This window comes from Channa argus, chromosome 9, assembly GCF_033026475.1.
Source record: "Channa argus isolate prfri chromosome 9, Channa argus male v1.0, whole genome shotgun sequence".
NCBI classification, from domain to species: domain Eukaryota; kingdom Metazoa; phylum Chordata; class Actinopteri; order Anabantiformes; family Channidae; genus Channa; species Channa argus.
The window spans coordinates 2,147,793-2,172,684 of NC_090205.1; the positions used below are offsets into that span (position 1 = coordinate 2,147,793).

Genomic DNA, 24,892 nt, shown 5'->3' on the forward strand with positions numbered 1-24,892 from the left:
TGATGTCCCGGTGTTAAGTAGATCCTGTAAAACCTGAACTTACTAACTATATTTGTAAACTAAAGCATTTTATTCTTTGTCAGAGTTTTCCCTCATTTGTACTGGTTGGTGTTTACATCCCATTGCAGGCTAAAATAATCAGTTTGGAGACAAAACACTCAGACTCTATTTTCATTGTACTTGGGGATTTTAACAAACCAAAACTGAACTATGAACTGCCTCAATATAAACAGCACATAACCTGTCCCACCAGAGACAATAATACCCTGCCGTGCCATTGATGCCACAGCAGGGTGAGAGCCTTACAGGACATTACAAATTACAGGAAGCCTTCCCCACCTGCTGAGGAGAACAAAAAACTGGCAGAGTCTGAATGGGATTTATTGCAGGTTTGAAAGATGCAGCCCAACACCCCCCACCTGCATTAGCTCAAAGATCACTACCACCTCACCTGTATCCACCCCCACATCCACTTCCAGACACCAGGACTGCATACACACCCTTTTACCCTCCTCCAGACATCCAGACTGTATTCACTCCACCAGCTCCCCCCCCAGACATCCTGGATACCCTCAGGACATATGAGGAGGAGGTGAGCACACGCTTTCACAGATAGAAAAACCAGGATGTCTGCAGGTCCAGATAGGGTCAGCCCCTCCTGTCTAAAGGCCTGTGCTGACCAACTGGCCACAGTCTTCACCTGAACCTTCACCAAATCACTGGAGCTTTGTGAAGTGCCATCAACCATATTTCTATACTATATACTATATTTCAATACTATCATAGGACTAAATGATTTCATAAACCTTTGTCACAAAGTTTTTTAGGCTCATCTCTGTACTTTTAGGTTAATTCCAGCCTGGCCTTCCTATTCTTCTTGTTAATGATAGGTTTGCGTCTTCTGGTGTAGCCTCTGTACTTTTGTTCATGAAATCTTCTGTGAACAGCAGATTGTGATACCTTGACTCCTGCCCTCTGGAGGTTGTTGCTGATGTCACTAACAGCTATTTTAGGGTCTTTTTGTCAGCTGTCACAATGTTTCTATGAACAACTGCTGTTCTTTTTAGTAAACCAGTGGTTAGTTTCTTTTTCAGGACATTCCAAATTGTTGCACTGGCTATGGCCAATGTTTGTGCTACCGCTCTGATTCATTTTCCATCTTCTCTCAGCTTCACAATTGCCTGTTTTTCACCCATACACAGCTCTCTGGTTTTGATGTTGGTTAATACTCTTAAATATAAATGCAGTCTGAACAGAAAAAAACAAAACTTAGAAATTTAGTGCTATTTATTGTTTGAATAATCTTTGTCTCATCATCATCTTTTGATGTCAAAACCAAATGTTTTCAGTCTACAACAAAAATAAAGGTATTGGCCTCACTGTTCCAATACTTTTGGAGGGAAGTGTATATGCCCTAATTGAATACATAGTAATAATAAATCAAGACATGCTGACAAAGTGTACTGATACACACGTATTGTTTCTTTAAAACTTTAATTTATTAGTGAACTAAGAATTTCATGTATTCATTTCAATTAAGCAAGGTCAAATCAGAATGACTAAAGGTTTAACAGTTAAATACTAAAACTCTTAGATTTTAAATATTAAAGTTACTTATTTATGTAATGTCAATGAAAAAGCAAATGTATGAGGTCTTAGAAAGAATGTTCTGTAGATTAACTGATCATCTATGCCAGCAAGTTAAAATTATTTTAGGTTTATTTAACTTGTTGAAAAAAAAACTTGGCAATATAACGCCGTTAAAAATCCACTTGTGACATGTTAATCAACAAACATGCTTTAGGAGAACAGACTCAGATAAGTTGAATGACTTTCAGGAATGTTCACCAATCAGTGTAAAAATATCAGATGATTTTGGCTGGACAGAACAATCTTTTGAGGTGTTTAGAGATTTCTTTCATTTTGAGCCCATATATAAATGGATTAAATAAAGGATGGTACAGGATCATTTGTAAAGTCATTACTAAACGCAGAGTTTTTGACAAACTGGCTTCAACTCGAGCTACAATGATGTCATATACACTCAAACAGAAAAAACAAATTAAAACTATGAGGTGAGGTAAACAGGTCTCTGCTGCTTTTTTCCTGACTTCTCTACTACTTTGATAAACTAAGATAAGTATCTTAGTGTATGTGAAAATTATGAAAAGTAGAGGGAGGACTGCAAAGTTTATGAAAGAAACCACTCCATATATACTAAGAACTCTAGATTGGACACACTGAAGTCCGTAAATAGCATTGTTACAAAATATTCCTTTTATATTAAAAGTACAGAGTTTAGTTTCAGCACTCAGAATAACTGGAACTGTAATCTGGCAAGCAGATAATGTCAAAGCAAAAACCATTAAAATACTTACTCTGGTTTTTGTCATGATAGTTGCATATTGCAGAGGTTTACATATGGACACATATCTGTCATAGGACATGATTGATAACAATAATATTTCTGAACCATTTAAAGTGTAAAAGAGAAAAAACTGAAGTAGACAGGCTGAATATGATATGATTTGCCTTTCAGATAAAAAGTCCTCTAACAGCTTTGGGTAGATATTAGTGCCGTAAAGAACAGAATTGATCAATAAAGCTGCAATGAAAATGTACATAGGCTCATGGAGATTTTTGTGAATAACAATAAGACACACAATAGTAGAATTACTGCAGATTACTACAATATATGCTGTAAACACTATCACAAAATAAACATATCTGTATTTGGACAATTCAACATGTCCATCAACAGTTATATATGTCAGATTTGATTCAGCACCCATTAAAATGATAACAAACCGTAACCAGTGTCAGAAAAACTAATGCTGACTAATCAGTTCCTCCAGGAATTCACAATGTTGTGTTCAGAACAGTTAATTCAACTAATCTTGGAGAATTCTGTGCAACATTCTCATTTAAAACGTGAAAAGACTATAACATACATCACAATGTTTTAGAAAAGCTGTCACAAAATCAGGCATTTGACGCCACAACAATCATAAAATAACGGCCACAAAGTCCCAGAAGGAGAACTGTTAAAGGAGGTTTCATACAATATATATAACTTATATTAGATTGTCACTCACATGCAGTTACCTTACATTGACCTGTTGTGTGTTTGTCTGCAGAATTAATGTAATGAACTGATTATCTGTGTCTGATTTTATCAGGCTCCATCATCCTCCATGGATCTCATTAAAGAATCTACTATCATGTCATCAGCAAAACTGAACTTTGCCAGGGTGCAGTGTGGGCCTATGGGCCAGGATGACTGCAGTTTGGGGAAGGCTATGGGCATGTTCTGCTATTGCTCAATTTGCAATAGAACCCCCAAAATGCCTTCTTGAGAAAACAGAGAGCTGACAGTTGAACAGATGTGCCAGCATTGATCTTAGAGTTGGTAGTGTGGAAGACTTGCAGCTCAAATTTTCTGAAAGTTCAACAAATCCCCCTAGAGAAAGCACTAAGCAATATTGGAAGAAACTTGTTGCAGATTCAGTCTCATGGTAGGCAGGCAGCTATCTGCATTGATCAGTGGAGTTAAGGTAATAGTTGAACGAGGAGGTAATTTCAGAACACATTTGAAAATAAGGATGCCATGCTTGGTCTTGAGTATGGTAAAGCTAGACTTGTTGAGGCTAGACTGAGTTCTTTTTAAGGTGGGTGACTGTTTAGCTCAGCTTCACTATTAAACCTGCTACCCCCAAAAGTGACCTCACGTAGATATTTTGGCTCTAAGGCTGATAACCCAAGACTGAAATAAAATGCTGTTCGCAGACTGAAGTGGTAAGGTTGACTAAGAATATATAAGCCTGGCATGTTGGTGCCTGGGAGCAATTGCATTAGTTGGGAATCTAATAAATATTAGGAACCTGGTATCCTGGTGCGTGAGAGAGGAAGAAGTAGTGCAGGTAAACTAGGAATATACAAACCTGGCATCCCAGTTCCTGAGAAGTAGTAGTTAAGATGAACCAGAAACAGTACATAATAAGAGCTTTTTTCCTTCAAAAGTCCCCTAATTAGTAACTATAGTTCATCTGTGTGTGATTTAATCTCAGTATAAATACAGCTGTTCTGTGAAGCCCTCAGAGGTTTCTTAGAGAACATTAGTGAACAAACAGCATCATGAAGTTCAAAGAACAAACCAGGCTGGTCAGGGATAAAGTTGTGGAGAAGTTTAAAACAGGGTTAGATTATAAAAAAAATATTCTAAGCCTTGAATATCTCACAGAGCACTGTACAATCTATCATCTGAAAATGGAAAGAGTGATAACTGTTTAAATGATACTAGAACAGTCCCGAATGTGTTTTCATCAAAGAAAAAAGTGCTGCTCATGTTTAAAATCAATATTAATTAAAAGGAAATCAAGGAAGTAAATGCATCTTACACTCTAAGACTCAGGTTTGATGCCCATGTTAGGAAATTCACGCATTCTAATTTCTTTTGTACAGTAAGACCATGGTTATCCTTTAAAACAGCTCAAATTACATGCATGCTATGGTTTTATTAGAAATGTTTTTGGCCTCTCAATCAGTTATCAAGTTTATAATGTCTTTATCCCAACAAAATTTAAAGGTGATGAATCTGAAACAAATGAAATGGCATCAGATTTTTAAAAAGCATAGTTTACATTTTGATAACTTCTTAAAGTTTTTTTATTCATAAAAACAATATTTGACTGTATAAATGGTCTTGCCCCTGATGTCGTCTGTCAACTGCTGCAAAAATAGGGAAGTGAAGGTGTGAAGACCAGAGGGAAAGGAAGTGAGAACTGTAGAGCTTGAAGGTGCAGAACTACTTTGGCTCATTTATCTTTTTCAGAAAAAGATTCTCACTTAAAAAACACAATACATTTAGATTTGAAATCACAATCAGAACTCACACTTTTCATTATGAAGCTGAACTGGCTTAAACAACAATGATGTGAGCACTCAACAACTTTGGCCGGGTTTCTGGCATCATGCAGGACAAGTTTAGACTTTTTATTTTGTGCACTTAAATCTGAAGGTTGAGTCATATCTACTGGACTTCTTTGTTGGAAATGTTTCACTACTCATCTAATCAACTTTATAGGTTATATCTTCCAAAGTAGGCCTGGTTTCTCACTTGGCCCGAAGAGGCTCATTAGGTGGACACCTAGGTGAGAGCAGGGTGGAGTCATGAATGTTTCTAAATGCCCTCAGGATGTGGTCATTACATTGGCCTCTTTGGTGGATGTGTGACTCCTCCACCCACTGCAACACAAAGTAGGAGTCTCTGCACCACATGGCCGAAAACAACCCTTACCTCCACGGAAGCCAAAAAGAAGAAGACATGTCTGAGGAGACCTCTCAAGGCCTGTGGTTATTTTAAGTGGGCCTTAAACAAGATTGCATCCAGATCCAGCACAAGGACGATAGACAGGAGAGACTCAAAGTTAAAGACAAAAGCATGATTTCTTTGATGGCTGGAGTGTCAGAGAAGCTGAAAATGATTTTCAGAAAATACCACATACCTGCTCACTTCCAACCCACTAATACATTAAGACAACCACAGGACCTTGACCCTTTCTGATTTCTCTGAGTCTCACAGCCAGGAATCATAGTGCAAAGTAAATTCAATCTGAGGCTGTGAAAATTCAGGTGCAAGTCATCATTTCCCCAAAGGTGCTGTTCAGTGGAAAATAAACTTGCTTGTTCTTCTTGAAGATCTTTCACCTTTCACCTGAAAGGCTTCATCAGAGAGACAGGCCCAAAACTCTGTGGAGTCTTTAATAAGTTGACAGTTTTATGGTCACCTGGAGGTTGTTGTTCCACCCAGCTTTTAAATGTTAATAAAAGAAATCTGCTCTGTGTCATAGTCAACCTCTACTCTTGGTTGGGTTGTTCCAGTAGCACAAAGATGGCTTTTTTAATTTCTCTTTCAAACCACAGGTCTTCTATAGATCCAAACATTGCTGTTTTCAAAAACGTGGCCTTGTCTTTCAAATGTAGATGTGCTGCTGAGTGTGGTCGTGAGGAGCTGGCTCTCATGTGTTGTGCCATGTGCTTGGCACACCAACATTAGCATTCATTTACACATCAGATAAATAACTCAGGGCGGTTGTAGTTCAGTTGGTCGAGCAGCTGTCTGTGAAACGCAGGGTCACTGGTTCAACTCCTTGCCTTCCCGACAGAGTTGTCCCTAAAGTGTCTGCCACTTACTTGTTTACCCCTTTGGATAAAAGCATCTGCTAAATGATACATTGTAATGGTAACTTTACCTAAATGAGAAATGTATTTATTACTGTAATGCTCTTACACATATCTCTCATATAAATGTTAATCATAAAAACAATAAAATAAAATAACAGACACTAATTTCTTTTAACCACATCAGTTGGTACAAAGATGAAAGTAAATCAGTTAAGTTGTATAAACATAAAGCCTTAGTTGGACACAGTAGACATGTTAACAATATTTTCTTTACTAGAAATCAGCAGATTTAATTTCCTTTGATATTTCAGAGCCGCTTTTTCATTCTACATGAACAACTGAGCTTTTGGGCCTTGTCTGTACCAACATCAGTAAAAAATTTTAATGACTGTAATATTGTGAAAAGCAACAATGTGTCTCTTTTATAAAACGTTCAAATATCAGACAATCCATGCTGACAGTCTACCAATATACCATTATTGTTTCTTTAAAAATATAAATTTTATTAGTGAACTTAGTGAATATAAAAGTTAGATATTAACGTAATGTTAATGAATAGAAAACACCATGTCTCATGGTTTAGAGTGTGTGTTCTATAGATGAAGACTAGCTCACAATAACTAATCACCTTTGAATAATAAGACAATTACCTGACAACTAAAAATTGATTTGAGCTTTATCGAATTTGTTGCAAACAAACGTCACTGTAATGCTGACAAAAATCCACCTTTGACATGTGAGTCAACAATCAAGCTTTAGCAGAACAGAGAGACACAGATACACTGTCTGAATGCCTTCAGGAATCTTCAGAAATCAGTTAATATATCAGATGATTTTGGCTGGACAGAACAATCTTTTGAGGTCTTTAGAGATTTCTTTCATTTTGAGCCCATATATAAGTGGATTAAACAAAGGATGGTACAGGATCATTTGTAAAGTCATTACTAAACGCAGAGTTTTTGACAAACTGGCTTCAACTCAAGCTACTATAATGTCATATACACTCAAACAGAAAAAACAAATTAAAACTATGAGGTGAGGTAAACAGGTCTCTGCTGCTTTTTTCCTGACGTCTCTACTACTTTGATAAACTAAGATAAGTATCTTAGTGTATGTGAAAATTATGAAAAGTAGAGGGAGGACTGCAAAGTTTATGTAAGCAAATATACCATATATTATAAGAACTCTAGATTGGACACATTGAAGTCCATAAATAGCATTGTTACAAAATATTCCTTTTATAGTAAAAGTACACAGTTCACTTTCAGCACTCAGAATAACTGGAACTGAAATCTGGCAAGCAGATGCAAACCAAGATGAAACCAGTAAAATACTCACCCTGGTTTTTGTCATAATATTTGGATATTGCAAAGGTTTACATATAGACACATATCTGTCATAGGACATGGCTGCTAACAGTAAAAACTCTGAACTCCCTAAAAAGTAATAAGTAAAAAACTGAAGTAGACAGGCTGAATATGATATGATTTGCCTTTCAGATAAAAAGTCCTCTAACAGCTTTGGGTAGATATTAGTGCTGTAAAGAACAGAATTAATCAATAAAGCTGCAATGAAAATGTACATAGGCTCATGGAGATTTTTGTGAATAACAATAAGACAAACAATAGTAGAATTACTGCAGATTACTAAAATATATGCTGTAAACACTATCACAAAATAAACATATCTGTATTTGGACAATTCAACATGTCCATCAACAGTTATATATGTCACATTTGATTCAGCACCCATTAAAATGATCACAAACCGTAACCAGTGTCAGAAAAACTAATGCTGACTAATCAGTTCCTCCATTACTTCACAATTGTTTTTGCAAAATTGTGTTCAGAACAGTTAATTTAACTAATCTTAGAGAATTATGTGCAACCTTGTCATTTAAACACCAAAAAACATTTCAATATGCATCACAATGTTTTAGAAAAGCTGTCACATAATCAGGCATTTAAGGCCACAACAATCATAAAACCGAGCTTGAAATCCTGGGTGAACTGAATAATGTTATCAAATTCAACAAAAGGATGACACATCAAGCCAACTTGTTGACAAAGTGTTAAAGGAGGTTTGATGCAGAACATTTCTATAAATAACAGCTTATATTGAATTATTATTGACATAAAATTACCTGACAAGGACCTGTTGTGTGTTGTGTTGTCTACAGAATTTATGTGATGAACTGTTTGGGCCTGTGCAATGATTTTATCAGGCTCCATCATCCTCCATGGATCTCATTAAAGCCTCTACTTACATTTCATCAGAATCGGACGTCTTAAAGTTTGGCTTAAGTTGGAAACAACAATGTTTTTATTGGCTTTGCTGCAGCTTGTTTATGCATTACCCTTAACTTTCAGATCAGTGGAGTAGCATAAAGCTGAACTAATGATGTCACTGTGTAAGAAAATTAACATAAAAACAATTACAGAACTTGTTTTTTGGACGCAGAGTAAACATTCAACAAACAGGATTTACGTTATGTTAAAAATGAGTTGAAAATCATAAATTGGGAGAACGTATTAAAAATGAATGATTTAAATTACTTTGGTTAACAGCAGAGCTAATTGGCCATATGTTATCCTGATGACGGAATCTAGTGTACGATGTTATCCATCGTACTCTAGATTCCGTTGAGAAGAGCAGGAGAACTTCTTTACTGCAGCTGCAACTGATGTACCAACCAAGCTGCAGTTGAGAGCTGTTGTTCACCAGATCTGAAGTATCTCGGGTAAAATGTACAATGTTTTATCTACACTGGGAGTTCTTTGTTGTCATCATTGTAGCTGTAAAAATTCCACCACAAGCTAATGCGAAGTTAGCACTTGCACAGCTACACATAGCTATTAGCAAGCAGCAGGACGGAGCATTCATAATACTGACAGACTTAAATCAGGAAGCTCTGCAAACAGTGCTCTATAAATTGCATCAGCATGTGCTCTGCCAGAGGCTCTAGGACTTTGGACCATATAGACACTAACATTAAAGGCTCACTATAAGCCTTACCTAGCCCTCCTCTTAGACAGTCTGAACACCTTTACCTGTTTCTGATGCTAGCACACAGGCCCCTTATCCACAAGTTAAGACCCACTATCCAAACTGTCAAGATTTGGCCAAAAGATACCATGATGCAACTCCAGGACCACTTGTATCACACAAACTGGAAGCTGTTTATGGAAGCAGCAAGCCACAAAATAATGCCAGACCTTAGTAATACACAGCAACTGTACACTGCACAAATGTGTAGAAGATGTTACAGTGGAAAAGACGTGAAAGTGCGTTAATCAGAAACAATGGATGAACAAGAGCACGCAATGAAGCTCTAAATCTGGTAAGCCAGTAATGTACATTACTGTCAGATATAACCTCAAGAAGGGCATAAAAAAGGCAGAAATCAGCTACAGACAAATGTATCAAAGATCACTTTAACAGCTGTGACACCAGGAGTGTTTGGCAAGAGTCATGTGTGGGACCGACTTTGGGCACTGAGCACAAGCGGTGTTAGACGCATGGTGCAGAAAGTCAATCAATACAAGGCTGCGGGCCGAAAGCTTTTCCAGGCCAGGTACTCAGGGACAGTGCTAAACAACTTGCTGGAGTAATTATTGATCTTTTAAATCTTACTTCAATCTCCTATGAGTCCCCAAGTCCCTAAAATCGCTCATCATTGTGTACCGAAAAAAACTCTGACTTTATCTCCAAAACATCTAACATGATCTGTCCCTCTGATGTCCTCATTCCTGATCCTGTCCATCCTCGTCACTCCCAAAGAGAACTTCAACATCTTAAGCTCTGCTACCTCCAGCTCTGCCTCCTGTCTTTTCTTTAGTGCCACTGTCTATAGGCTGTACAACATCGCCACCGTCTTAAACACCTTCCTTCATCTTATACACTTATGTCTATTATGTTTATTTCATCATAGTAATTATCGAGTCTTTTCAGTGATTTCTGTAGCACATGTGCAGTAAGATACTTTACTTTATTATCTTATTTTTAGTCTCTGTCCTCTGACATTACCTCGTGAGGAAATGCATCTAAATCTCGTTCACATGCGTACTTGTACTTGCCATGAATGAATAACAAGTTTTGAATCTTAAAATCTTCAATCTTTAATCTTGAAGGTGTGAAGGCCAGAGGGGCAGGAATTGAAAACTGTAGAGCTCCAAGGTGCAGAACTACTTTGGCTCAGTCACCTTTTTCAGAAAAGGTTTACAATTAAAGAACACAATACTTTTAGATTTAAATCACAGTCAGAACTCAGTTTTCACTACAAAGCTGAAACAACAGACACATTAACCGGCTTTGGCTGGTTTGATGGATTCACACTGTGTACTTTGTTTAAATACTGTCTGTCAGTGTGGAGTTGCATATGCACATGGACAGAAATATTTGTAAATGTTGATTGTTGCTTTTAACTTTTTTGTTTTTGCAGATTTTAATTGTTAAAATATGCAAGGTTGTTGCAAGGTAATCTAAAAGCCAAACTATATGTCCTATAAACACGACATTAGTTGTTTAGTTATAATAATGTGTAGTTGTATTTTCCCTGTAAAGACGAATGAAAAGATAAATCAAACTATACATGCTGACAAAGTGTACTACTACACTGGCATTGTTTCTGAACATTTTTATTTAATTGGTGAATAAATATTTTCAATCAACTCAAGTTCAGCAACTTCAACTCCGACCAAGTGAAGTGACCATTCTTACTGTAAAACATAAAACTCTAGGATTTTATGGTTTAGAGTCTGTGTTCTATAGATGAAGTCTAGCTTATAACAACTGATGAATAATAAGAAAATGACCCAACCAGTTAAAAGTGATTTTAGGTTTATCTAACTTGTTGCAAACAATTGTTAAATTCATTCTGTCAAAAATCCACCTCTGACATGTGAATCAACAAACAGGCTTTAAAAGAACAGACAGACACAGATACACTGTCTGAATGACTTTCAGGAATGTTCACCAATCAGTGTGATATGATTTTGGCTGGACAGAACAATCTTTTGAGGTGTTTAGAGATTTCTTTCATTTTGAGCCCATATATAAGTGGATTAATCAAAGGATGGTACAGAACATTTTGTAAAGTCATTACTAAACGCACAGTTTGTGATAAACTGGCTTCAACTCGAGCTACAGTGATGTCATATACACTCAAACTGAAAAAACAAATTAAAACTATGAGGTGAGGTAAACGGGTCTCTGCTGCCTTTTTCCTGACTTCTGTACTACTTCGATAAACTATGATAAGTATCTTAGTGTATGTGAAAATTATAAAGAGGACAGGGAGGACTGCAAAGTTGAATAAGCCAACCACTCCATATATACTGAGTACTCTTGACTGTACACAGTAAAGTCCATTAATTGCATTGTTACAAAATATCCCTTTTACAGTAAAAGTACACAATTTAGTTTGAGCACTCAGAATAACTGGGACAACATTATGACAAGCAGATGAAAACCAAGCTAAAAACAGAAAAATACTCACCCTGGTTTTTGTCATAATAGTTGAATATTGCAGAGGTTTACATATAGACACATATCTGTCATAGGACATGACTGCTAACAGTAAGAACTCTGAACACCCTAAAAAGTAAATAGTAAAAAACTGAAGTAGACAGGCTGAATATGATATGATTTGCCTTTCAGATAAAAAGTCAACTAACAGCTTTGGGTAAATGTTAGTGCTGAAGAGAACAGAATTCAGTAACAAAGCTGCAATGAAAATGTACATAGGCTCATGGAGGTTTTTGTCAATAACAATAAGACAAACAATAGTAGAATTACTGCAGATTACTACAATATATGCTGTAAACACTATCACAAAATAAACATATCTATATTTGGACAATTCAACATGTCCATCAACAGTTATATATGTCAGATTTGATTCAGCATCCATTAAAATGATAACAAACCGTAACCAGTGTCAGAAAAACTAATGCTGACTAATCAGTTCCTCCAGGAATTCACAATGTTGTGTTCAGAACAGTTAATTCAACCAGTCTTGGAGAATTCTGTGCAAACTGTGAATTTGAAAATACTGCACCATGAATCACAATCTTTCAGAAAAACTGTTACAAAATCAGGCATTAGAGGCCACAACAATCACAAAGGTGAAGCTACTGACTAACGTTAGCAAATGCGACAAAAAGATGACATAGTTACATAGTATGAAAGTTTTCATGCTGAACATTTCTATAAATTACAGCTTATATTAGATTTTCATTCCCATGCAGTGACACTTATCTGTTGTGCTTTGTTCTGCAAAATTGTTTTCTGAAGAACTGTTTGTGTCTCTGCAGTGATTTTATCAGGCTCCAGCATCCTCCATGGATCTCATTAAAGCCTCTACTATCATATCATCAGCATCACTGAACTTTGCCAGGAGAAGTTCTCAAAGATTCAAACGTCCTACAAATTGGCTTAAGTTGGACAAAATAATCTTTTTATTGGCTTTGCTGCAGCATGTTTCTTACCACCACCTTCAGATCTGATAAATATAGTAGTTTGATGCTGAACTAATGTTGTTTGTTTTCTGCCTCTTTGTTCATTTCCTTCTGTCACTCTGTAACTGTTATTATAAATTAGTTTTCCACCTTTCTACAACCCCAATTCAAAAAACGTTGGGACCATGCATAAAGCAGAAATAAAAACAGAAAGCAATGATTTGCAAATTTCATCAAACCCTAAGTTATTCACAATAGAACATAAACATATCAGATGTTTAAAATGAGACACTTTACCATTTCATGGAAAATATTATATAATATATTATATTATATATATATTATATAATAATATATTTGAATTTGCTGGAAGTTGGGCGATGTTTACCATGGTGTAACATCCCATCTTCGTTTAAAATGTCATAAACATCTGGGGAGTTAGAAGACAAGTTGATGGAGTTTAGGACAGGAATGTTGTGCCAATTTAGTTTGATGCAGGATTCGAGCTGCTCAACAGTCCTGGGCCTTTTTTCACTGATTTTTTTTTTTATGATGCAGCAAATGTTTTCAATTGGTGAAAGGTCTGGACTGCAGGCAGGCCAGTTCAGCACATGGACTCTTCTCCTGCAAAGCCATGCTGTTGTGATTCAAGATTCAAAACATTTTTTCACATGTCTTCTATTTTCTAACAAAACATTTTCTAAAATTGTTTCTAAGAGGCTCTGCCTTTTATAGTTAGACATGTTACTGACCTGTTGCTATCAACCTAATTAGTTGTCAAATGCTCCTCCATTAGTTTTTGATTTGCAGCAACTACTTTTCCAGCCTTACTTTTAACTTTTGTGTTGCTGCCATCAAAGTCAAAATGAGCTAGTATTTTCCATGAAACACTAAAATGTCTCAGTTTCAACATCTGTCATGTTCTATTATAAATGAAATATGTGTTGATGAGATTTGCAAATCATTGCATGTTGTTTTTATTTATGTTCCAACTTTTTTGACATTGGGGTTGTAAAACAACATGATAAAAACTGCTTTCAACAGGTAATTGTCGGACAGTTATATGTTAGTCCTTTTTTGTGCTGGTGTGACAGAGGGAGACGCAGAGGACAGAGTAAGATGGAAATGGATGATCCTCTGTCGTGACACCTAAAGGGAGCGAAAAAGAAGAAGAAGACGACTGCTGCAGACGCTGCAGCTGTCTGACCTGATAAAGACGGTCCAGGGTGAACACCATATCTCACCCAGCGACAATTGGGATAGACTCCACTCAAAACTACATATGAGCTTTGCCAACATCAGTACCAGATGGTTTAGAGCTTGAACACGTTTTAGAAACAAAAAATAGGACACTAGGTTGAATGCATCCAACTTCATAAAGCATAAATCATCCAGGACCTTACAGGTTGAAGAGGTGTGAACTCTATTCTGCAGCTTTGCTGTCTTGTCACAAAAATGTAAAATTATCAGGCACAGAGGATCAAAATGCAGATAGAAAACATTTTAAATGTTAAACCTGCAAAGGGTTACTTAGTGCATAGTCCATACAGAAAGTTCAAGAGGAAATAGCAAGAGGCAAAATTTATGTGGAAACACAGCAACAAGCAAAAACCTGAAATCTAACAAAAACATCAAAAAAAAAAAAAATCAAAGGCCAAAGTCCAAATAAGTCGATGCAAAGTTAAAAAACAGGCAAAAAAAAATAAAAAATCGGGATACATTCAAATTAGACAACAAATTAGAACTGCATAGGAGAAATGGTAGGTTTTTAGGTTTTACCGACAGCTGATGAAAAAAAATGGAAACCTAGTGCTTGAGACTGGTCGAGCAGAGTCACGGTGGTGAAAACTGAGAAGAAAGAGCAGGAGGTGGTGGTAGATGGCAAGGGAGCAGAGCAACAAAGTGGACAGGAATGAGCAGTAAGCAGACCGTAACCATGACACCTCCTTCACTGCAGGACTAGTAGCCATGAACTTGTGGTGACATCACTCATATTGGGAGCTAGAGGTCAGTTGGTAGAGCAGCTTTCCTCCTGGTTACATGGCCAAGTTGACCAGGACGCTGAGTCGATCCCAATTTCCTTATTCGATCATTCCTAGATCCTCAACCTTCCATTTTGAGGATCGTCCCAAAGACATTTGTTTCATTATGAGATTAAGAACTGATGTTTGAAGACAGATAACTGAGGATACACGAGTGCATACTTCATTGCAGTCTTTAACAGGCCAACACATCCCTTTACTGGAACCCTATTGGTGAATAATTGCTGCAGATGATCACACATATATGAAAACCATAGAACAACACCAGCCCAGATTTGTACCCAAATACTCAAACAGACATTAAAATGCAATTTTAAAATTTTGTTTTCAGATAAGCCATTGATTTGAATTAATGGACAAATGCTGTGTGAAATGCAGATCTCAGTGACAGACAGCCATTAACATCTTTAGATAAAAATAAGTTTTTTTAATTTGTTTTGTACAACTTGTCATTGAGACAAGACTCAATTAGCAAAAAACTGTTTTGATGGTCCTTTCAACTTACCCTGTAAGGATCCATCAGGGAATCATTTCTCTGCACGTTGTTTGGCACATTTGTTTTATTAAATTTTTTGTTAAACCGGATGTCCTTCATATATATATATATATATATATATATATATATATATATATATATATACACTCAGAGCGCTTTACACTGCTTCTTCACCCATTAAGACTTACAATCACATACACACACTCATACACCGACGGGGGAGCTGAAGGAAGAACTGCAGTAATTATTACAGGCATCAAGTCAATATACTTTTTACTTTTTCCATGAACAGAAAAAAATTTTGTAGTGTAAAACTTTGTATTAAAGTGACCATCAGGAATTCAAATCAGTGCTTTCAAGTCAGATGGATTTGGCTGGACAGAGCAACTTTTTAAACATGTTTTTATTTGCAATTATAATACAAGTTAGAAAAAGAAAAATATATATTCAATTATGCTGAGTAAAACAATTATTGAATAACAGATAAATGATCAGTTATTACAGTGTTTTATTAATATATAAATGTTTAGGCCCAAAGTACACTTTACCATTTTCATTACCATTCAAATGTATTGTCTACTCGAAACAAATGCAACATAATTTACCTGTCTACCAGTTTGTTATTTGCTGGACAGAACAACTGTTTGAGGTGTTTAAAAATGTCCTTCATTTTCAGACCATATATGAGCGGATTAAACAAAGGGTGGTACACAACCATTTGCAATGTCATTATTAAACGTGATAGTGTTGATAAATTGGCCTCCATTCGAGCTATAATAATGTCATAAACACTTAAACTGAAAAAACTAGTTAAAACTATCAGGTGAGGTAAACATGTCTCTGCAGCCTTTTTCCTGACTTCTCCACTACTTTGATAAACTATAACAAGTATCTTTGTGTATGTAAAAATTATGAAGAGTATGGGGACTATTACATGATCTAATAAAGGAATAACACCATATATAGTAATTACCCTTGATTGTACACATTGAAGTCCATAAATAGCATTATTACACAATATCCCTTTAATTGTAAAATTACACAATTTACTCTGAGTAACCAGTATAACTGTGACTGCAATGTGAGAGGCAGGTACAGACCAAGCTGAAACCAGTAAAATACTCACCCTGGTTTTCCTCATGATAGTTGGATATTGCAGAGGTTTACATATAGACACATATCTGTCATAGGACATGATTGACAACAGTAGAGATTCTGAACCACTTAAAGTGTAAAATAAAAAACATTGAAAGAGACAGGCTGAATATGATATGATCTGTTTTTCAGATAAAAAATCAATTAAAAGCTTTGGGTAGATGTTAGTGCTGAAAAGAACAGAGTTCAATAACAAAGCAGCAATGAAAATGTACATAGGCTCATGGAGGCTTTTGTGTTTCCAGATAAGACAAACAATAGAGACATTAAAGCAGATTATAAGGACATATACCATTAACATGATGAAAAAATATAGAAATCTGTATTTGTTCAGTTCAACATATCCATAAAGTGTAATATAAGTGATATTAAGTTCATTATCCATTAACATTGTCTAAACTAAATGTTCAGAAATAAATCTGAAACATAACCAGCATGAATAAAACCTTTACAGTACTATTAACATTCACCCTGTACTAGAGTTTCTTAGTAGTTCAAAGACCTTGAAGGTGATCAGTTTATGCTCACCCACAAAAATTTAGAAAGTGAACGGTTTGAGTCTGAGGAAGGGTTTTATTAGATCGCTTCGCCCTCTATGGATCTCATTAAACTCTACATCAAATTCTATTCTAAAACAGAGAATATGCTGATAATTTCATCAAACCCTGGAGACCAGCAGTTTAATCTTTCCTATGCAGGCCTATGCAGAAGAGCAGCAGGGACACAGCATCTCCTTGGTAAATACTGCACTTGAAATTGACTTGTTCTTTTGGCTTGAAATTGGCCTCTAAGGTAGTTTTCCACATCCTCATTGATTTCCTGATGAAGACTAGTCCTGTTGATGTTGTACAGTTCCAAGCATGAAGACTCGAATCATAGGCTTTTTTGTAGCCAATCCAGGCAGTGCAGCGGTTGGTATGTCTGTTGTTGCCCTACAAGAGCTTCCATGTTGTGCAGAGGCAGGTTATTAGGTGTTAGGTGGATGGAACTGGTCCCTTCAGTTTAGTCAGTTCAGGATCAGAACCGTCTGTCTTGGTTTGTTCAACCAGTAGGTGTGGGCGCACTGGTGCTCTCCACCTCGTCATACTTGAGACCCTCTCTTGAATACATACCATTGTGATGGTACCTGGATTTTTTTCATAAAGGTTTCTGTACACAAATACATATTATAAATACACACTGACATGTTTACTAAAATATATTACCTCTATCTATTTTAATGTGTAAATAAATAAAAACTAATCTGGGTTGACAGTTTGATCCCCACCTTGTCCTGTACAGATGTCAACATCCCCCGTGCTGTGTGTGCGTGTGTGAATGAGGAGCAGATGTGAATGGTTTGTGGTACCAGTAACCATTTAACATTTAATATTTACTTATTTTTTTGGTCTATATTTTCTTGAGGAGGCAAACATGAAAAGCCAAACACACACTGACAGACAGTTGGCTGTCAGATATGTTTCGAGTTCCAAATAAACATATGTATCAGAAGCAAAGAGAAAAGGGAAGAAAAGACGTATGACAGCGTGAGGATCAATGTGCCATGTGCTACTTTCAGTAATTGTTTAAACTTTCTTCAGTAGACTTATTAGCCTATTAATCTGTCTTTTTGCACCTCAAACATGAAACTGTTACACTTATTGCAATGTGTGAAATCAGTGAAATTAGAGTCCAGCTTCTTTAAAACTTCTACTACAATTTTATTTTCAGTAAATATTACAATATTTTTTCTGTCTGTCAAGTTTATTATAACAGGGAGTTTATACATTCAACAATATTTCCAGTGAGGGCATTAAAAGGAAGATTTAACTCAACTAAAAATTGTTAAAAGTCAATTAAAAAATTAAAAAAAGCAGCAAATAGTAGCAGGCAGTTCTAGATGGCAAGGGTAGGTTTAATCCAAATGATCAATAAATAAAATAGTGTGAAAATGTTCACGTGTTATACTCATTGTGTGTGGTTATTAATATGGATTTAATCTAAGTTATCTGTATGAAATGTCATTATAATCACAATACAGTGAAAATGAATGGAATGTATGTTGTTAGCAGCATTGTTGTACTGTTGATAACTACATTGGACGATAACATTATTATGCATCATAGTGCAGAATTTATTCACACAGCAAATACAATGGCAGTAATTTGGATAAAGGCCCTCAGCAAAACTCTTGACCCTTAAAGGCTGCGGTCAGTCCTGTTTTTTTCTTTGGACACAACAGTGCCTTCAAATGCCTTGAAATTGCTTTTAGTTTGAGGCCGTATATGAGCGGATTAAACAAAGGGTGGTATAAAACCTTTTGTAATGTAATTATTAAATGTGTAAGCGTTGATAAATTGGCCTCCATCCGAGAAACAGTGATATCATAAACACACAAACAGAAGAAACTAGTTAAAACTATCAGGTGAGGTAAACAGGTCTCTGCAGCTTTCTTTCGCACTTCTCTACTACTTTGATAAACTATAATAAGTATCTTTGTGTATGTGAAAATTATGAAGAGCAGGGGGACTATTATGTGATCTAATAAAGGAACTATACCATATATAGTCAGTGCTCTTGATTGTACACATTGAAGTCCATAAACTGCATAATTACAAAATATTCCTTGAATAGTAAAGTTACACGTTTTACTCTGAGTAACCAGTATAACTGTGACTGCAACGTGACAGGCAGGTACAGACCAAGCTGAAACCAGTAAAATACTCACCCTGGTTTTCCTCATGATAGTTGGATATTGCAGAGGTTTACATATAGACACATATCTGTCATAGGACATGACTGACAACAGTAGAGATTCAGAACCACTTAGAGTGTAAAACACAAAAAACTGAAATAGACAGGCTGAATATGATATGATCTGTTTGTCAGACAGAAAATCAATCAAAAGCTTTGGGTAGATGTTAGTGCTGTAAAGAACAGCGTTAATTAACAAAGCTGCAATAAAAATGTACATAGGCTCATGTAGGTTTTTGTGAATCCAGATCAGACACACAATAGACACATTAAAGAAGAGTATTAGAACATAAACTGTAAACATGATGAAAAAGTACAGAAATCTGTATTTGTTTAAATCAACATGTCCATGAAATGTGAAATAAGTGACATTAAGTTCATCATCCATTAATGTTGTTTAAAATAATTGTTCAGCAATATAACTCAGACTAACAAGCAACACGTTTAATCATCTGCAGCATTTAGAAAGTGAACTGTTTGGCAGTGTCGCGAGTTTTTATTGGTTGCTTCCCCCTCCATGGATCTCATTAATTTCTCTGTCGAAACAGATTATGAAATGTAAAGAAATTCATCAACACCCTGAAGGCCACGAGTTACAAAATGTTGCATGAGTCCTCCCTGTTTTGATGGCTAGATGGTGTGTGTCTTTAGAGCCTACTGTTCATGTAGCTTGTTTTTCTCTTGTTTTATTGAACAATGCAGCCAATTCAGGGGCAGTGAACTATCTGTTTAGTAGAGAGAGCTTTTAGAGATACAAGTCAGAATATGCTGACAGGATTAGAACCTGTGCTGTCTTTCATTCCAGCTTAGTCCAGGCACTCGTAGGATTTTTAAATATCACATGTTGTACAGTATTATTGTATTGTACACGTCCTAAGGTTTTTACCAAAATATGTAAATATTTACATTTATCTCTAAATGTTGGAAATATCCCCACTGTGGGACGAATAAAAGTTTGTCTTCTTAAAGCTGGAATGAAAATCACAATATCTGCAAGGGATAAAATGAAATATAAATAATTAAACATATTGTACCTTTTCATTAGAAGTGATAAAATACAGTTTTTTGTCACACCACTGGTGGAAAGCCTTGAAATGCAATTTATAGAGATTCTCACTACCTGGTCAGGTAATGGAACATAGCTACTTGAAAACCAAAATATAGTTTGTTAAGTAAACACACAAAATTTCCATCACACAGGTTTACGCCACAGTTTAAAGTGAAAAATAAGAGTGTGAGCTGTTGCTCCAGTGAATGACAGGCAACACAAAACATTTTCTTTTGGCAGAAACAATCAAGAAACTTGACTTTTAGTCCACTGCTGAAGAATTACAATCTGTAAAGTACAATAAAATGAAAAAGAAACATTTCAGGGAAACACGGATGTTTAGGCCTTCACCATAATGTGTGTTGCTGAAATATTTAATAATATATAAATGTTGACATCTTTACCTCAGAGCTCCAAAATTATTGATGATGTTACAAATATGAAATTCAGCTTCAAACTCCTTTTTAACCATTTGTCCTTTTTTTAATAACAGATCACCTTTTACAACAACCTCTCTACAAGTTAATTTTTGGCTGGACAGAACAAGTGTTTGAGGTGTTTAGAGATTTCTTTCATTTTGAGCCCATATATGAGTGGATTAAACAAAGGATGGTACAAAACTACTTGTAACGTCATTATGAAGCGTGCAGTTGCTGATAAATTGGATTCCACACGGGCTATAGTGACATCATATACATTCAAACAGTAGAAACTGAATAAAACCAGCAGGTGAGGTAAACAGGTCTCTGCAGCTGTTTTCCTGACTTCTCTACTACTTCGATAAGCTATAAGAAGTATCTTAGTATATGTGAAAACTATGAAGAAGACTGGGAGGACTACAAGATCTATTAAAGCAATCACACCATACATAGTTGGTACTTTTGATTGTTCACATTGAAGTTCATATATTGCATTGTTACAAAATATTCCTTTTATACTATAGTTACACAGTTTACTTTGAGTAACCATTATAACTGTGACTGCAACATGACAGGCAGGTAAAGACCAAGCTAAAACCAGAAAGATACCAACAATTCTGTTCTTCATAATAGTTGGATATTGCAGAGGTTTACATATAGACACATATCTGTCATAGGCCATGGCTGCTAACAGTAAGAATTCTGAACTACTTAAAGTGTAATATAGAAACAACTGGAAGAGACAGGCTGAATATGATATGATCTGTTTTTCAGATAAAAAGTCAATTAAGAGCTTTGGGTACATTGAGGTGCTAAAAAGAACCGAGTTCAGTAACAAAGCTGCAATGAAAATGTACATTGGCTCATGGAGGTTTTTGTGAATCCAGATCAGAGATATGATGGTGATATTTAAGCAGATTATGAGAATATATACTGTAAATGTAATAAGAAAATAAAGATACTTATATTTGTGCACATCCACGTATCCACGCATTGTTATATATGTTACATTAAGTTCATGATCCATTACTGTTGGTTAAAGTAAATGCTAAATAGAAAAACATTCACATTACCAAAACAGCAGACAAGTACACTGTACTGGCCTTTCTTACTTATTGTACCTGATGTATGTTCATCTGCAAAATTCAGAAAGTGAACTGCTGGAAGGTTTGAAAGTTTATATCATAATGCTTCATCCTCCATGGAGCTTATTAACCTTGCTATCAAAATAGATCCAGATATGTTTATAATATTCCTTAGAGGCCGGATGCTATAGCATTGTTTGATGTGTGTCCCATTTTGTCCTTTCTGTAACTTACCATTTTTATGCTGAATGTGTTTGACATCTCACTAAAAACAAGATCTTCTTCAGATCCCCCTGCTTAATTTAGAAATGTATGTTTTGATTCATGAACCCCTGAGGTTAGCAGTCCTATCCAAGCTGTAAAAGAGTATGTAAGTAATATGTAACACACGTTATTTGTAACTTCTTGTACTTCCTTTGTTTCTTCACTGTGTTTCACCATAAGGCTTTTCTACACCGGCAGGCTGGTTAACTTTATCTGTGTATTATCAACAGATCCCTGTTCTCATCCAGAGACTCAGGACATGGTGCTCTACTAGAAGACGTCATGTTTCCCACCTGTGCCCCCTCACCCAGACCACTTTGTCACCAGTCTCTTCTTCTCTTGCCCTGTGGAACTGCCAGTCTGCAGTGAACAAGGCCGACTTTATTCCAGCTTTTGCTACACATTCAGTTGTTCAGCTGCTTGCACTGCATCCTGTATCACACCACAGAACATGGCCACCCCAGCTGCCCTCTCCACTAATTTTGCCATCTCTCACGCTCCTCGCTCATCAGGTCGTTTCTTTTTTCACCCACAGCAGCCATCTGTTATCCTTTGAATATCATGCCATTAGGATTACGGCACAAATTACAGTTCATGAGATTGTGATCTATTGACCACCGGGCCAGCTGGGAAACCTCTGTTTTGAGCTTGACATCTTGCTGTCCCATTTCCCTAAAGACGGTACTCCTCTTATCATCTTGAGAGACCTGACCATCGACCTGGACAAACCTCAGGTGGCGGAAGTGTTTGCTCTTCTGAATATGTTTGACCTGAGACTGGTCTCCACCCCCCTAACCTACAAAGCTGGCAACATCCTGAACCTCATTGTCACTTGGACCTGCACCACAGACAACATCTCAGTCGCTCCTCTGCATTTATTGGGTCACTTCTTCACAGTCTTCATCACTAGACCTTTGCATTCTCCTACCACATTCCACCACAATCTCAGGTTTCTTAATCTAGAATATTTCTCTTCACTGGTCATGGCAACTCTGCCCCCACCACACCACCTCCCCACCCACAATACAGATGCAGCCGCAGACAGCCTCTGCAGTACAGTTAGGTACAGTTGGACTATCTGCAATACAGATAGTCTCTGCCCCATTTTTTCTAGACCTGGTCATCCCTCAGCTTCTGATCCGTAGCTCACGGACCTGATCTGTGAGCTACAGACCCATCTCTCTTCTTCCATTTCAAGACCATGGAAAGATCAGTCTTCAGTCAACTCCACAGAAAAGGCACTGCTGATGTGGAATCTCTGTGGGCTATAAAAGCCGCAGGTCAGTCTTCTGTCTTAATCCTACTTGATCTATCTGCAGCCTTAGAGTGTGGACAAGAAGATTTGAAAGTTCACAATCTCTAACTTAGGCATCTCTGCATCAGCTCTGTCCTGGCTTCCATCTTACCTATTGGGATGAACCTTCAAGGTATCCTGTCGGGGGCATATTTCTCACTCTGATAGCCTCTCTACTGGTGTGCCGCAGGGCTCAGTTCTTGGTCCTCTTCTTTTTTCCTGTCAATACTACATCCCTGAGTTCTATCTTACGCTCACATGGTCTTACCTATCACTGCTATGCTAATGAGACACAGCTATTCCTGTCCTTTCCACCGGACGACTCCACTGTCTCATCACGCATTTCTGACTGTCTCTCGAACATCTCTGCCTGGATGAGAGAGAGACAGGCAGAAATGGGTCAACTCAACCTCTCCAAGACTGAAGTCCTTGTCTTACCAGCCAGACCTTCAATGCAACACAACATCAGCATAAAGATTGTTTCTACAGTGGTTGTCCCCACTAAGTCGGCCAGAAATCTGTGGGTCATCATCGGTGACCAAATGAGCTTTAAGGACCATATCTCCTCAGTCTCTAGGGCAGCAGATTTGCCCTCTACAACATAATGAAGATCAGACCCTACCTCACGGAATATACAACCCAACTCATTGTACAGGTGCTGGTCATATCTCGTCTTTATTACTGCAACGCTTTGTTGATCGGGTTACTAGTATCCACAATCAAACCCTTGCAGATGATCCAAAACGCAGCAGCTCGCCTCATTTTTAATCAGCCAAAAAGACCCATGTCACACCACTTTTTAGATCTCTACACTGGCTTCCTGTAGCTGCTCGCATCAGGTTCAAAGCTCTGTCTCTTGCTTACATTGTGGTTAACTCGACAGCTCCCGCTTACCTCAACTCACTCATTCAAGTTTACAATCCTTCCCGTCTGCTGCGGTCTGCCAACGAACAACATCTGGTCGTCCCAGCACCGCACAGAAGACATCAAGCAAGACTCTTTGGCTTCCACAGTGGTGGAACGAGCTACCAAACTCTGCAAACTCACCAAACTCACTCCCAATATTCAAAAAAACTGCTGAAGACAGAACTCTTCTGCACTTTTCTACGCACTTAAATCTATTAAAAAAACAAGCAAACTTAACTTTATGCTCTTTCTTACACTTGGATCTCGTGAAACGGAAAAACATCTGATAGGACTTTGCTTTGATGTTTTTCTCCTTGACTTAGATATTGCTGCCTTGTACCTCAGGTGTAAATCACTTTGGATAAAAGCATCTGCTAAATGACTAAATGTAAATGTAACGATAGAGTCCTGTATTACAAACTAATTTAGTTGATATGGCACCTATCAAGAACAGATTTCAAAATGTGCTTTACAATAAAATAACTTGGAAAAGACAAACAATATACACTACAACAGAAACAATAAAGAGCTAAAAAAACCAAATTAAATAATTTAGGAGCAAATGTTAGTTTACTTCACTACTGGTATGCACCAGCAGGTCTTCAGGTTGCTGCCTAGACAGGCACCAAGATCCTTCTAGCCAAAGCTCAAAGCAGTTTATTCCACAATGGAAGATTTGAACATGGTTTATTCAGGTTCTTTGTCCTAAGCCTATTTAGTTTTTAAAACAACATAATCCTTATTGTTAATTTATGAAGTTAGCCTCATCATCCTGTGGTCTGTGGACAACTGCCTCATGATACATAAAT

General features: G+C 36.9%; 5 protein-coding genes and 1 pseudogene across 5 annotated transcripts; all 6 read right to left on the reverse strand.

Moving 5' to 3' along the window:
- Positions 1-1,865: 1,865 nt before the first annotated feature.
- On the reverse strand, positions 1,866-2,792 carry LOC137132390 (olfactory receptor 6N2-like). The gene has a single exon (XM_067514716.1). It carries the CDS (start codon positions 2,790-2,792, stop codon positions 1,866-1,868), a length of 927 nt encoding a protein of 308 aa, XP_067370817.1.
- A 4,216-nt stretch (positions 2,793-7,008) lies between these two features.
- On the reverse strand, positions 7,009-7,935 carry LOC137133576 (olfactory receptor 6N2-like; annotated as a pseudogene).
- A 3,226-nt stretch (positions 7,936-11,161) lies between these two features.
- LOC137132853 (olfactory receptor 13C2-like) lies at positions 11,162-12,094 on the reverse strand. Its single transcript, XM_067515863.1, has one exon. The coding sequence runs from the start codon at positions 12,092-12,094 to the stop codon at positions 11,162-11,164; it is 933 nt and encodes a 310-aa protein (XP_067371964.1).
- A 3,686-nt stretch (positions 12,095-15,780) lies between these two features.
- Positions 15,781-16,719, reverse strand: LOC137132854 (olfactory receptor 11A1-like). Its single transcript, XM_067515864.1, has one exon. It carries the CDS (start codon positions 16,717-16,719, stop codon positions 15,781-15,783), a length of 939 nt encoding a protein of 312 aa, XP_067371965.1.
- A 1,773-nt stretch (positions 16,720-18,492) lies between these two features.
- LOC137132855 (olfactory receptor 11A1-like) lies at positions 18,493-19,455 on the reverse strand. Its single transcript, XM_067515865.1, has one exon. The coding sequence runs from the start codon at positions 19,453-19,455 to the stop codon at positions 18,493-18,495; it is 963 nt and encodes a 320-aa protein (XP_067371966.1).
- A 1,182-nt stretch (positions 19,456-20,637) lies between these two features.
- LOC137132860 (olfactory receptor 11A1-like) lies at positions 20,638-21,650 on the reverse strand. Its single transcript, XM_067515872.1, has one exon. The coding sequence runs from the start codon at positions 21,559-21,561 to the stop codon at positions 20,638-20,640; it is 924 nt and encodes a 307-aa protein (XP_067371973.1). The 5' UTR covers positions 21,562-21,650.
- Positions 21,651-24,892: the final 3,242 nt, after the last annotated feature.